The 12,804-nt window shown below is 47.6% G+C and overlaps 1 protein-coding gene across 1 annotated transcript; it reads left to right on the top strand.

Moving 5' to 3' along the window:
* Positions 1-3,671: 3,671 nt before the first annotated feature.
* On the top strand, positions 3,672-7,488 carry TMEM278 (transmembrane protein 278; the record flags this gene model as incomplete). Its single annotated transcript, XM_083876966.1, has 2 exons — positions 3,672-3,941; positions 7,246-7,488. 2 exons carry the CDS (start codon positions 3,672-3,674, stop codon positions 7,486-7,488), a joined length of 513 nt encoding a protein of 170 aa, XP_083733092.1.
* Positions 7,489-12,804: the final 5,316 nt, after the last annotated feature.

The following is a 12,804-nucleotide window of genomic DNA, read 5'->3' as shown; positions in this document are numbered from 1 at the left end:
CTGCCCGCCTTCCTTCGGCCTTCCTTTGCTCCTGCCCCCGAGCCCGGCCCGGCTTCCTTCAGCCTTCCTTTGCTCCTGCCCCCGAGCCCGGCCCGGCTTCCTTCGGGCCTGCCCCCGCGCCCTGCCCGCCTTCGGCCTTCCTTCGGGCCTGCCCCCGCGCCCGGCCCGGCTTCCTTCGGCCTTCCTTTGGTCCTGCCCCCGCGCCCGGCCCGGCTTCCTTCGGACCTTCTGATCCTTCCCTCCAGCCCTCCCGGTCCTTCCTCTAGTCCTTCCTCCGGTCCTTCCTCCCGCCTTTCCCCCGGTCCTTTCTCCGGTCCTTCCTCTAATCCTGCCCCCGAGTCTTCCCCGTCCTTACCCCGGTCCTTCCCCCCGTCCTTCTCCTGATCCTTCCCTTCAGGTCCTTCTTCCAGCCCTTCCTCCAGTTCTTCCCCCTTCTCCCGATCCTCTCCCCTTGTCCTTCCTCCATTCCTTCCCCTGTCCGCAACCCTTTTCCCGGCCCTTTTCCCGGGTGTTCCCCAGCCTTTCCTCCTCCCCCGGCTCCTCTCCCGTGTTGAGCATCCTCTGCCCCAGCCTGAGCACAGCTGTGGAACCACGGAATATCCTCAGTTTGGAAGGACCCACAGGGATTATCAGTCCAGCCTCTGGCCCTGCACAGACACCCCAAAATCCCACCCTGGGCATGTTTGGCAGCGTTCTCCAAACCCTCCTGGAGCTCTTGGGGCTGTGCCAATCCCCAAATCCCACCCTGTGCTGTCCAAACTCTCCTGGAGCTCTTGGGGCCGTGCCCATTCCCTGGGGAGCCTGGTCAGTGCCCAGCACCCAGAACCTCTCCCAAAATCCAACCTAAACCTCCCCTGACACAGCTCCAGCTGCTCAGGTCTGTGATCACCAGAAACCTTCACCCTTTGGGTGAATAACCTTTACCTGATCCCAGTCCTAAGTGACCACTAAGATGCCCTCATCACCTGCACAAGGTGTGAACCCAAACCAGCCCAAACCCCCAACTCAGCTGTGTGAAAAATAAAGTTTACTTTTCTGGTAAATTTTAAGAGATAGGTTTAATTTTAAAAAAAATAAGACGATTAGGAGATAGAAAAAAAAGTAAAGTATGGGAAACAGCCACACACGCTGTGCTGGGGTTGTACCACGGAGCTGCAGCCAAAATTCCCTCTATAAAAAAGGAGTTGGGCTGTTTGGAGTGTGCATTCCCACAGCCCAGTGAAAGATTTGGGACTTTGGGCTGTGTGTCCCCAGCAGAGCTCCAATGTGAGAAGATTTGGTGTTGTTTTCAGTGCCTGGAAGGGCTCCATGGTGGATAACAAACCTTACACCATCCTGTAAGGGTTAGAGAATGGGAGGCATAAATTGAAAATTTATGAACTGCAGCAAACCACAAGATGGTGCTGCCAGAAAACGATTCCTTGGGAGCAGCAGTCCTTGGCTCAGAGAACTGATTTTTTTTTCTAATTCTCTTTAATTATCACCAGTCCCAGCATCTCAAAGCAACGACGCTCCCGTTACAAACTGCTCTGTCATCAAGACCTTCCCCACTTCTGGGAAAGTCCTTGTTAAGAATGTGGCAATTTCGCAGAATCAGAGAGGAATATTTCTTCACATGGCTGAGGTTTGTCTGACACAAAGTTCACTTGGTTATTACAAGAATCAGTAGACTGTGTAGAAAATAAATGAACACAATTTTCAGACCTCCCTGAAAAAGGTTAAAGTGCATTTTCATTATAGCAAAAAAAACCAAAAAAAACCCCAAAAAAAAACCTCTGGAAAGTTTCACTGGATTTAGCAAAACTTCTTAGAATTTATGGCACTTTTATGATTGTGTTTCACCACACCCCTGTGCCATCAGCAGCAGATGGTAAAAGCAGCTGTAGGATTTTTAGTTACCCAACACTGAGTTCATCTTTCCATGATTTAAGCCTAAAATTGATTAATCTTCCTATAGTTTTGGGTTGGGCTCTTTCTGTTTGTGTGGCTCATCCTTTTTTTTCCCTCTTCAAAGGCATAAATCAAGCTTGAAAAATATTATATCTTTAAATCTAAACAGAATTTAGACAGGCAGAGTAAACACTGAGTCTCTCTGAGCTCCCAGCCACTTGTCATATTTATGGTTTCCTGCACAGCCTCAGACTTTATTATTAACACTGTCTCTGGCCTGAAAACAGGATGGATCCAGCAGTTATTTCCCTCGGGATGTCTGGACAGATCTGAGCAGAGATTTCACATTTTGCAGCTTGAGTGGAGGCTGCTGCCCTGCAAACTCCCCTGGGAGCCATCCAGCCCGAGAGCTCAGGGAAGGGACGGGATGGAAATGGACTTGTCACACACTCTGCTGTCTGCTTTAGAGCTTCTTTCTCTCTGGATTTTTTAATATCTCTCTCTTATTAAGTGTCTTGGAGGCTACACAGGGCGTGGAGCTGCCACTGAAATTCTTCAATAATATTGATCTTATGAGGCAGATGAAATAATTGATAATTGCTGTACCTCCTCTACGAGAACATCAATATGTTCTGCAAACAATAACAGATGACTGGAGGAGACAAATGATTTCTGAGGGATACAGTGATTATTATCAATTTCTTTAAGGTGTGGGTTTTTTTTGTTTGGTTTTTTTTTTTTTTTTTTTTTTTTTTTTGGTTGGTTGGTTGGTTGGTTGGTTGGTTGGTTTTGTTTTTTTTTTTTAAATCTAGTGAGGAATTGTATAAAATGAATCAGAGGCAGAATAATTAAAGCTGGAGAGGGAGCATCTTGACCCGGGGATGGATGGATGTTTGGAGCGTGGCTCTCAGGTGCTGCCTGCTCCATCCCATCCGTGGGGAGGCAGATGTGAAGGATTGGCCAGCACAGAGAGCAGCTCTGAGCTCTGTTCCCTGTAAACAGAGCAGCCTTGCAAAGCTCAGCTGCCTCACGAGTGGCTGTGACTGCAGAGCAGTGACACCACCACACACTGCTCCCATCCCTGCTGCACTCCAGAGCCTGAGAGACAGCTGCTGGCCTTTATCTCCTCTGCTCACCTCTATTTGGGCAGGAATATTTCCCCAAGGAATATCTGTCCTTTATCTCCTCATTTGGAGGATGCTTGGGCAGGAATATTTGCTTGGGCACAGGGTGAAGAGCATGGAAAGGTGACTTGAAGAGCATGGAAAGGTGAATTGAAGACAAGGAATTGGCTGTGGGTGCCTAAGCCTGATATGCTGAACACCTAAACCTGAAATCCTGAACACTTAAACCTGAAATCCTGAACACCTAAACCCCGTCTCCTGAACACCCAGCTGAGCTCAAAGGTGAAGGAGGACACTCAAGCCCACTGAGCTGCCCATCCCAGCCACCAGAGCAACCCCTTGGGATCATAATCCTGCAAAAAAAACCAAGAGCAAATTCAGTAGGACTCTGGATTCTAAACCAAAATAAAAGCTACTGCCAAACTTCCAGCAGATCTGCTTTGGGACTGAGGCTGGGACACTGCTGGAAGAGCATCTGAAGGAAACAAACTGTGCTGAGCAGGGGGGCCAAAAAGACCTTTCCTTGCTTGCTCCACCATGATCTGTGGTTGAGGACTCCTGAAGAGGCAGAAAAAGCTTTTACAAGTTCCTTCCCAGCTCTGTCGGACCAAAATCAAGGAAATATTTTTGGATAAGAGCGTGGATCTTCTTTGAAGGATGTCTGGCCAGGACCCTGAGGACTTTGGAGCAGAAATCCTCTCGGAAAAGTCTCGGATGATCCCTGGGCTCCCTCCCTATGACATGGATGAGCAGCTCCTTCCCGGGGAGCCCCGCAGCCCCTGCTGCTGCCTGGCCTGGACCCTGCTGATAGGAGCCATCAACTCCCTGGTCTTCCTGCTGAATTTGCTCCTGATGTTTGTTATTTTCACTGTTGTGCTGCTCCCCACCATCGTGGTGGTTTACTTTGGCTTCCAGTGCCACTCCCAGGTAAGTGCCACTCCTCAGAGGGCAGGGCCACACCTGAGGGTTCCTTTGAGCCCCAGGTGAGAAGTGGCTCTAAAGGCCAGGCAAAACACCCCAAAGCTTTGGCTTTGCTTCCCTCAGGAAACAGATTTTTTTTTTCCCTCTGACAAGAACAGTTATTGTGGGAAATTGGGCAATAAATTTGTGTCCCCATGGAAGGGCCAGGTGAGGTGAACTCACTCCCTGCCCTGATGGAGTTGCTGTTTGCATTTTAATTTCACATTATTTCTCTTTTCTCTGGGATTTCTGTCACTGGGAGCTGCCAACCAGAGCTGCTCCAGAGCTCACAGTCCTGCCTGGGCTCTGCTGGGGTTTGCTGCTCTCTGTTTAAGTTTAAGATAGGATTAATAAAGTCTGACAGAATATATAATCCCCTTCTCATGCCAGTCTAACATTCCTGTTCCCAAACATTCTGCAAAAAAACGAGCCCCCTTTGTCCATCCAGGCTCTGTTTGCTGCTCTCTGCATTTCATTATTTCCTTCATCACAAATCTCTTCTTGGTATATTCCTTTAACCATTTTTTGGGATTGCTTGACCAAGTGTGGATGTTGAAAAGCAATTCCCTGTTTTCCTTGCAGGCATGGACTGTTAGACCAGTTCACTGTGCCTGTTTCATAAACAGGGGCTGCAAATTGGACTGAAAATGGGGAAAAACCTCCCAGAACTGCCCCTTTCCAGCTTCCTTCACCTTGGAAAACCTCAAGCTCTCCTTTGCACACACACTCAAAGCCTTTGAGGAGATACAAAATGGTTTTGAGTGCAGCCAAGTGGACCAGAAGTGAAAACCCCCGTGTTGCTGGAAGCTTTGAGGAGTCTTTTTTAGCACAGCCTTTCCTTTAATGCAATCATAGCCAGGGATTGTGGCTTCTCCAGAGCAATCCCTGTCTCTGGGCCACAGCTTTTCAGCTTTTCAGCTTTTCAGGGCCTCCCCAGCAGCCAGAGGCTGATTTCTGCACTGCAGAATCCATTAGGTGGATTCATTGTTGGTTTTTAGGATGATGGGTTGTGTGTTCTTTTCACTGCTGACAGGAAAAAAAAAAGAATAAAATCTGGGGACACAAGGGCTGCCTGCAGCATTTGTTAGTGCAGAACAAGGGAGTGCTCAGCTCAGCTCTGCTGCTGCCAGCATGAAAAAAAAAAAAAAAAAAAAAAAGGGCTTTAAATACCACCCAGCCTGGCCCAGGGAGGTTTTCATTGCAAGTGGCCTTTTATTTTTTAGCAGAAATGAAGAGCAGAACACAAAAGGGATCTGGAGAGGCACGGAATGACCAACCTCTGTCTGCAGAATCAAATAGATTTCTGTATTTTTATTTATTTTGTTGTTATTCAACAACACACACCGATGTAGCACCAGGAGAGTTTTCGATTTGGTTTGTGCCCATCAAATTCCATTGGATGATTTAATAAAGGTGAGGGTCTCCTGCTCCAGGATCTGTGTGCAGTGCTCTTGTCTCACAGGGATAACTGAGAGGTTGATTTAAGATGTGACATCAGTCACAGAGTGTACCTGAAGACTGCTCAGCTCAGAGAGACGGCAGAGATGTTTTTTTCCATGAAAACATTGGAAATTTGAGGGTATTTTGGCCACTGCTGTAACTACCAGGCCAGATGACAGGGGTGGCCCTGACAAGGTGGGTTTAATAAGGGACTTTTGGGGCTCTTTTCCAATTTAAAGATCTTGGTTCTGCCTTTTGGAGCTCTTTTCCAATTTGAAGGTGCTGGTTCTGTATTTTGAAGCTCTTTTCCAATTTGAAGGTGCTGGTTCTGTATTTTGAAGCTCTTTTCCAATTTGAAGGTGCTGGTTCTGTATTTTGAAGCTCTTTTCCAATTTAAAGATCCTGGCTCTGCCTTTTAGAGCTCTTTTCTAGTTTAAAGATCCTGGCTCTGCTTTTTGGAGCTTTTATCCAAATTAATAATCCTGGTTTCTGCCTTTTGGAGCTCTTATCCAATTTAAAGGTGCTGGTTCTGCCTTTTGGGGTTGTTTTCCAATTTAAAGGTGCTCGTTCTGCCTTTTGGAGCTCTTTTCCAATTTAATGATCCTTGTTGCTACAGGACATGAAACAAATGACACACAGTCAGGGCAAAAAGTGAGAAGTTTATTTTCCTACTTCAATTTATATGTATTTTGAACCATGACCACGGATTGGAGGATGAGGTTGACACCTCTTCAACCACACTGGTCAAACTAGAAGTCCATCAATTGTCCCTCCTCAAGAGAGCAACGAAAACATCACTTTGTTTATATGAAAATCTGTGAGAAACTCCACTACAAAAAATGCAAACATCAGAAGGCTGAAAAAGATTAGGGTGACAGATCTTGGGTCTGCCTTTTGGGGCTCTTTTCCAGTTTAAAGATCCTGGTTGTGCCTTTTGGAGCTCTTTTCCAATTTCAAGATCCTGGCTCTGCCTTTTGGAGCTCTTATCCAAATTAATGATCCTGGTTTCTGCCTTTTGGAGCTCTTTTGTAATTTAAAGTTGCTCGTTCTGCCTTTTGGAGCTCTTTTCCAATTTAATGATCCTTGTTGCTATAGGACACGAAACAAATGACACGCACTCAGTCAGGGCAAAAAGTGGGAAGTTTATTTTCCTACTTCAATTTGTATATATTGTGAACAATGACCACGGATTGGAGGATGAGGTTGACACCTCTTCAACCACACTGGTCAAACTAGAAGTCCATCAATTGTCCCTCCTCAAGAGAGGAATGAAAACATCACTTTGTTTATATGAAAATCTGTGAGAAACTCCACTACAAAAATGCAAACATCAGAAGGCTGAAAAAGATCAGGGTGACAGATCTTGGGTCTGCCTTTTGGGGCTCTTTTCCAGTTTAAAGATCCTGGTTCTGAGTTTTGGGGTTCTTTTCCAATTTAAAGGTGCTGGTTCTGCCTTTTGGGGCTCTTTTCCAATTTTAAGATTCTGGTTCTGCCTTTTGGAGCTCTTATCCAATTTAAAGGTGCTGGTTGTGCCTTTTGGAGCTCTTTTCCAATTTGAAGATCCTGGTTCTGCCTTTTGGGGCTCTTATCCAATTTAAAGGTGCTGGTTCTGCCTTTTGGGGCACTTTTCCAGTTTAATGATCCTGATTCTGCCTTTTGGAGCTCTTATCCAATTTAAAGATCCTGGTTGTGCCTTTTGGGGCTCTTTTCCAACTCAACAATCCTGGTTCTGAGTTTTGAGTCTCTTTTCCAATTTAAAGATCCCAGCTCTGCCTTTTGGGGCACTTTTCCAGTGTAATGATCCTGACTTTTCCTCACTTCTCCCCCACAGGTGCTGCACTCCTCCGCCCGCTACTGCAAGAGCATCCTGGACGACAACAGCTCCTCTGCCCTCATCATCCTGGGCTTTGTCATCATGTCCCCACTGCTGGTGGTGGCCATGGCCATTTACTGCAGCCTGGCCCGGCGCCTGCAGCTCCTGGTGTGTTTCCAGCCCTACAGCCTGGCCCTCTACAAGGGGGGCCGCTGGTGCTGTGCCAGGGGCTGCAACACCCAGCTCAAGGCTTGGGTGTGACCCTGAAATGTCCCTTCCCTCTGCCTCAGCCTCATCCTCAGCCCTCCTGCTGCTCAGTTCTGCCTGCTTCACCTCGGCCCAGGTCAGGATGAAATTCTGAAATTCTCCACGCGGGAAACGCGGAGTCGAGTTTGGTCTCGGTTGTTTGTTATTTCTTATCTATTTACAATATGAGCTCCGACCTGCCACTTACAGAAACGAGACAAAACGGAGGCTCTTCTAACTCTTACCAAGGCTATGTAAGAGATAATTACCCAATGGCAAAGTGACACTGATAATATTTATGTTTTTGACCCAATAAGGACCATTTGAGGTGTGCAATGGGGACATCCTTCACCCAATTTGAGAAAACCACCCAAATCCATGAAGAAGAAGAAAAAGGTGAAGAAGAAGAAGGAAAAAGAAGAAGAGCTCAGACAACACCCTGAATCCTCCACCTTGGCCCACACACATCGCTTTATACCAAAAAACCCAAACTTAAGTTTTCACCCTGTGAGATCACACAGCACTCCTCTAACTCCACACCCACAACCCCAGGGCCGTCACACAATTTCGGGATCCTGTTCCAAGGCCTCAAGTCAAATGTGGTCCCTGCCTGAGGGTCAGCACCTCTCAGCTCAGAAAGCCTGAAATTTTCATCCTCCAGGATCCCAACACTCTGTCATTGTAGGACACGAAAGAAAGATGAGAGATTCCAAGGCAAAGAACATAGAAAAAAGGCTTTTATTGTCTAATTCTTACCACCTTTTATTCTGTTCTGATACAGACTTAACATAATTGGTGAATAGGAATGACACCTCTCTAATTTTTTAATTAACCAGAGAAACAGCAAAACACCACCTGGAGGAAGATTGTTCTGAGAAAGGAGAATTGTTCACCAAGATTGTTTTGAGAAGAAACTTTCCTTGAGAGATTTTTCCTTGGGGAAAAAAAAAAAAAGTTAGCAGGCTGAAAATCTCTCAGACCCAGAAATATCAGCCCCAAAACACTCAGCATCTGATTTATCCCAAAAAAAAAAACTGGAACAGAGTGAAAACACAGCATGGGATGGGATATGGGCAGCTTCATCCTTCCAAATCCTCTCTGGTGGTGTTTTTTTTGTTGGTGTTGTTCCTGTCTGTGTGATGCTGTCCCCTTTGTCCCCCACTAGAACCATCCCCAGTTTTCTGTAGGAATAAAGTTGGTGCCCAATTCCTCCCTTCTGGAGGATTTTGTTCTGTCTCAAAGCCGTGGCTGCAGCAGAACCACCTCTCGTTCTCCACTTGGTAGCACTGTAAGGTAAAATGTGATTTTTGCGCTTTTTGCTGGGGATTGATTTTTTTTTCCTGCTGTTTGCCCTGCACTGCCCTGATACCACCCAGAGGAATAACCAGGGGTGGCTACAAGGGAAACTGAGCTGAAGAGGGAAGAAAAAAAAATAAAAATAGGAGGAAAACGAGTTGACATTTGCTGACAAGACTGAAGAAAAACAAGAAAGTTCTGTTCCAGGCAAGGGAGATTGTGCTAGAGGATAAGAAGGTTTTGCCTGAGGGCAGTGTCTGCTCACTGGGTACAGATATTTGATAGGAGCTGCTGTTCCTTTTGCTCACCTGTTGTTTAATCCAACTGCTTTTACAAGGAAAGCATTCTTCAGCCTGGCTGGGCTGCAAGTATTGGAATGAACAATTTTTTTTTTTTTTTTTTTTTTGCTTTGCTGCTGTCCCTGCAAAGAAACCCAGAATTATTCACTGCAGCCTCCCCAATAAAGCAAAACTGTATTTAATTTGGTATTTTTTACTTCACAGAGTGTTTAAACTTTTTTTTCTTTTTTTTTTTTTTTTTTTAAGTTCAACTATATATAGATTTAATTCCCCTGCACCATCTCCATGCTCAGAGCCACAACACTGACCTGAATACAGAAGACACCAAAATACATTTCCTTTGGTCAGGTCCATGTTTTTTGCTTGTGTTTCTTTGTCACTAAAATACATTTTTTTTGGTCAGGTCCATGTTTTTTGCTTGTGTTTCCCTGTCACTAAAATACATTTTTTTTGGTCAGGTCCATGTTTACTGTTCGTGCTTCCCTGTCACTAAAATACATTTTTTTTTGGTCAGGTCCATGTTTATTGTTTGTGCTTCTCTGTCACTAAAATACTTTTTTTTTTTTGTCAGGTCCATGTTTTTTGCTTGTGCTTCCCTGTCACTAAAATACAATTTTTTTGGTCAGGTCCATGTTTATTTTTTGTGTTTCCCTGTCACTAAAATACATTTTTTTGGTCAGGTCCATGTTTTTTGCTTGTGTTTCCCTGTCACTAAAATACATTTTTTTGGTCAGGTCCATATTTATTGTTCATGCTTCTCTGTCACTAAAATACTTTTTTTTTTGGTCAGGTCCATGTTTATTGTTTGTGCTTCTCTGTTACTAAAATACATTTTTTTTGGTCAGGTCCATGTTTATTGTTTGTGTTTCCCTGTCCCTGCCTGGTCCAGGTGAAGCCACAGGAAAATGTCTCTGTGGGTTATCAGATGCCTCCAGAACACTCAGCTGGGGGTGGTGCAAACACAAACCATCTGTCAAGCTGCACTGAGATCAGCAGGATCATCTTCTTTAGAGCCAAGGACAACAGAGAATTTATTGGAAGGATGCTACATTCCTCCTCTGAGGGAGGAAATGAAGCTGGAACCTGCTGCACATACCACGAGAGGATGTGCTGCTCCCTCATCTCATCCCGGGCACTTCAATGCTCCAAGTTCTTCATTTTCTGTGGAGAACTCTCCAGCTAATTTGGCAGGATCTGCATGGTAATAAAACCTGGTAATAAACCCCCAGTGAAACGCTCTGGACAGTTCTTTGTGCTCTCTCAGTTTCTGTTGCTTCACTGAAATTTGATTTTCTTCAGGGGAGCTCTCCCTGTGCTCCCTCCCTCCCCTCCCTCTGGCTGGTCACTGGTGATTGTTTCCAGCTCTGCTGGAGAATTTGCTTAGAATGGATGGAAATGATTAAAGGAAAAATAATCTGGGGGTGCCTGCAAGGGCACAAACTGCCCTGGGAATTCTGTCACCCTGCAGGATGGAATTTTCCCTCATTCCCTGTCCTGTCTGCAAACTCCTGATGGTGCTGGGGCTGTGCCTGGAGGAGCAGCTGTGCCCAGGCCTTGAGATGGGGCTGAGCTGGGACATCTGGGGTGTCCCTGCTGCAGGATCCTCCCCAACTCTTTGTTTACACCTTTTTCCTGACCCACAGAAAGTTTTTCCTGATCCAGGGGTGTTTTAAGAACTTTTATTCCGTTTTCGGTCTCGTGTGAAGTGTGAGACAATACAGATGTTACAATTCACACCATCACAGTCAGAAGCCAAAAAAATTCCTAATTACAAAACATTAAAAGCCTTTCGTGGCCTGTCAGCTTTTGCCACACAATGCTGTTGGATGCCTTAAAGCCAAATAATCTCAAATTACCCCTCGTGGCTCCTACTACAATGCACTTTTCACAGTTTTATTTCTCCAAAGAATCCAGTCTTATTTTCCAGGCCATAATTTGAAACTTATTTCCAGTTCCATTTCTCTCTCAACAATGTCCATCCTGTCCCGTGGCATTTCTTAGTCAGCATTTCTTATCTCAGATTTGCACACAGATGGATATTAATGTCAGTCTTGTGTCAGGCTTTGAGAATTATTTACAAATCCATTTCCTACACCCAGCCACACACCTGGGCACAGATTTTGGGATGGATCCTCCTGCCCAAGCAGGGCCATTGCTGGTTAACAGCATTCCTCATTGTTTTTGGCCAGATCTGATCGTGTTTAGCTGCTGAGAGCTGGAAAATGCTGAGTGGGAGGGAGGATGTGCTGGTGGGATCCCATGAGGGAAAATCCAGCCTTGTTTCCCAAAAGGAAACTCCGGGGGATCGGAGTGTCCTGGCACAGGGTGGGGATTCTCTGTCCCTGCCAGGGGTGTCACTGTCTCCTGCCAGGGGTGTCACTGTCCCCTCCCAGGGGTGTCACTGTCACCTCTCAGGGGTGTCACTGTGCCCTCCCAGGGGTGTCACTGTCCCCTGCCAGGGGTGTCACTGTCCCCTCCCAGGGGTGTCACTGCTGTGCCTGAGCTGATCCCAGCCACTCTCACAGCTGGGCAGGGACACGGCTCACACAGAGCCGGGAATGGTCCCTGTGCCTGGGAGTGGCAGTGGGGTGGCTGGGGACTGTCACCACCCCTGTGTGACACAGCAGTGCCAGGGGATGCCACCATCCCTGTCACAGCAGTGCCAGGGGACTGCCACCATCACCCTGTGACACACCAGTGCCAGGGGACTGTCACCATCCTGTGACAGCAATGCCAGGGGATGCCACCACCCCTGTGTGACAGAGCAGTGCCAGGGGACTGCCACCATCCCTGTGTGACAGAGCAGTGCCAGGGGACTGCCACCATCACCCTGTGACACAGCAGTGCCATGGGAGGCTGGGGACTGCCACCACCCCTGTGTGACACAGCAGTGCCAGGGCACTGCCACCATCCTTGTGTGACCCCAGTGCCAGAGACTGTCACCATCCCCATATGCCATCAGTGGCAGGGGACTGCCACCATTCCTGTGTGACACAGCAGTGCCAGGGGAGGTTGGGGACTGCCACCATCCCTGTGCCAGCAGTGTCAAGGGACTGCCACCACCCCTGTGTGACACAGCAGTGCTAGGGCAGAGTGGGGACTGTCACTGTAGTAGCATCCCAACGTGTCACCATCCCTGTGACAGCAGTGCCAGGGGACTGTCACCATCACCCTGTGCCAGCAGTGCCAGGGGATGCCACCATCCCTGTGTGACACAGCAGTGCCAGGGGAGGCTGGGCACTGCCACCATCCCTGTGACAGCAGTGCCAGGGGAGGCTGGGCACTGCCACCATCCCTGTGACAGCAGTGCCAGGGGAGGCTGGGCACTGCCACCATCCCTGTGACAGCAGTGCCAGGGGAGGCTGGGCACTGCCACCATCCCTGTGACAGCAGTGCCAGGGGATTGTCACCATCCCTGTGTGACACAGCAGTTCCATCCCCGTGTGACAGCACTCCTGGGCTGTGCCGTGCCATCCCGAGGGAAAGGGAAGGATCCACAGCCTGTTCCCCCAGGGGACAGAACCGGAGACATTTCCCAGCCTGACAAAGGAGCCATCTCCAGGAGAAGAGCCAGGAATTGTCCCTTGTGGTCTGTGCCACTGTCCCCGCTGTGCCTCGCTCCGTGCCAGCCCCTGAGCTCATGGCAGGGCTGGACAGGCCTGGGGACAGCCCCTGGTGTCACCAGCCCTGGCTGTGTGTGTCCCCTGGATACCAGGAGCGTTTAAACCCTGCCAGC

Source organism: Zosterops lateralis (assembly GCF_965231275.1).
Source record: "Zosterops lateralis genome assembly, chromosome: 22".
NCBI classification, from domain to species: domain Eukaryota; kingdom Metazoa; phylum Chordata; class Aves; order Passeriformes; family Zosteropidae; genus Zosterops; species Zosterops lateralis.
The sequence above is the reverse complement of the archived record's forward strand: the minus strand, read 5'-3'. Positions and strand labels throughout refer to the sequence as shown.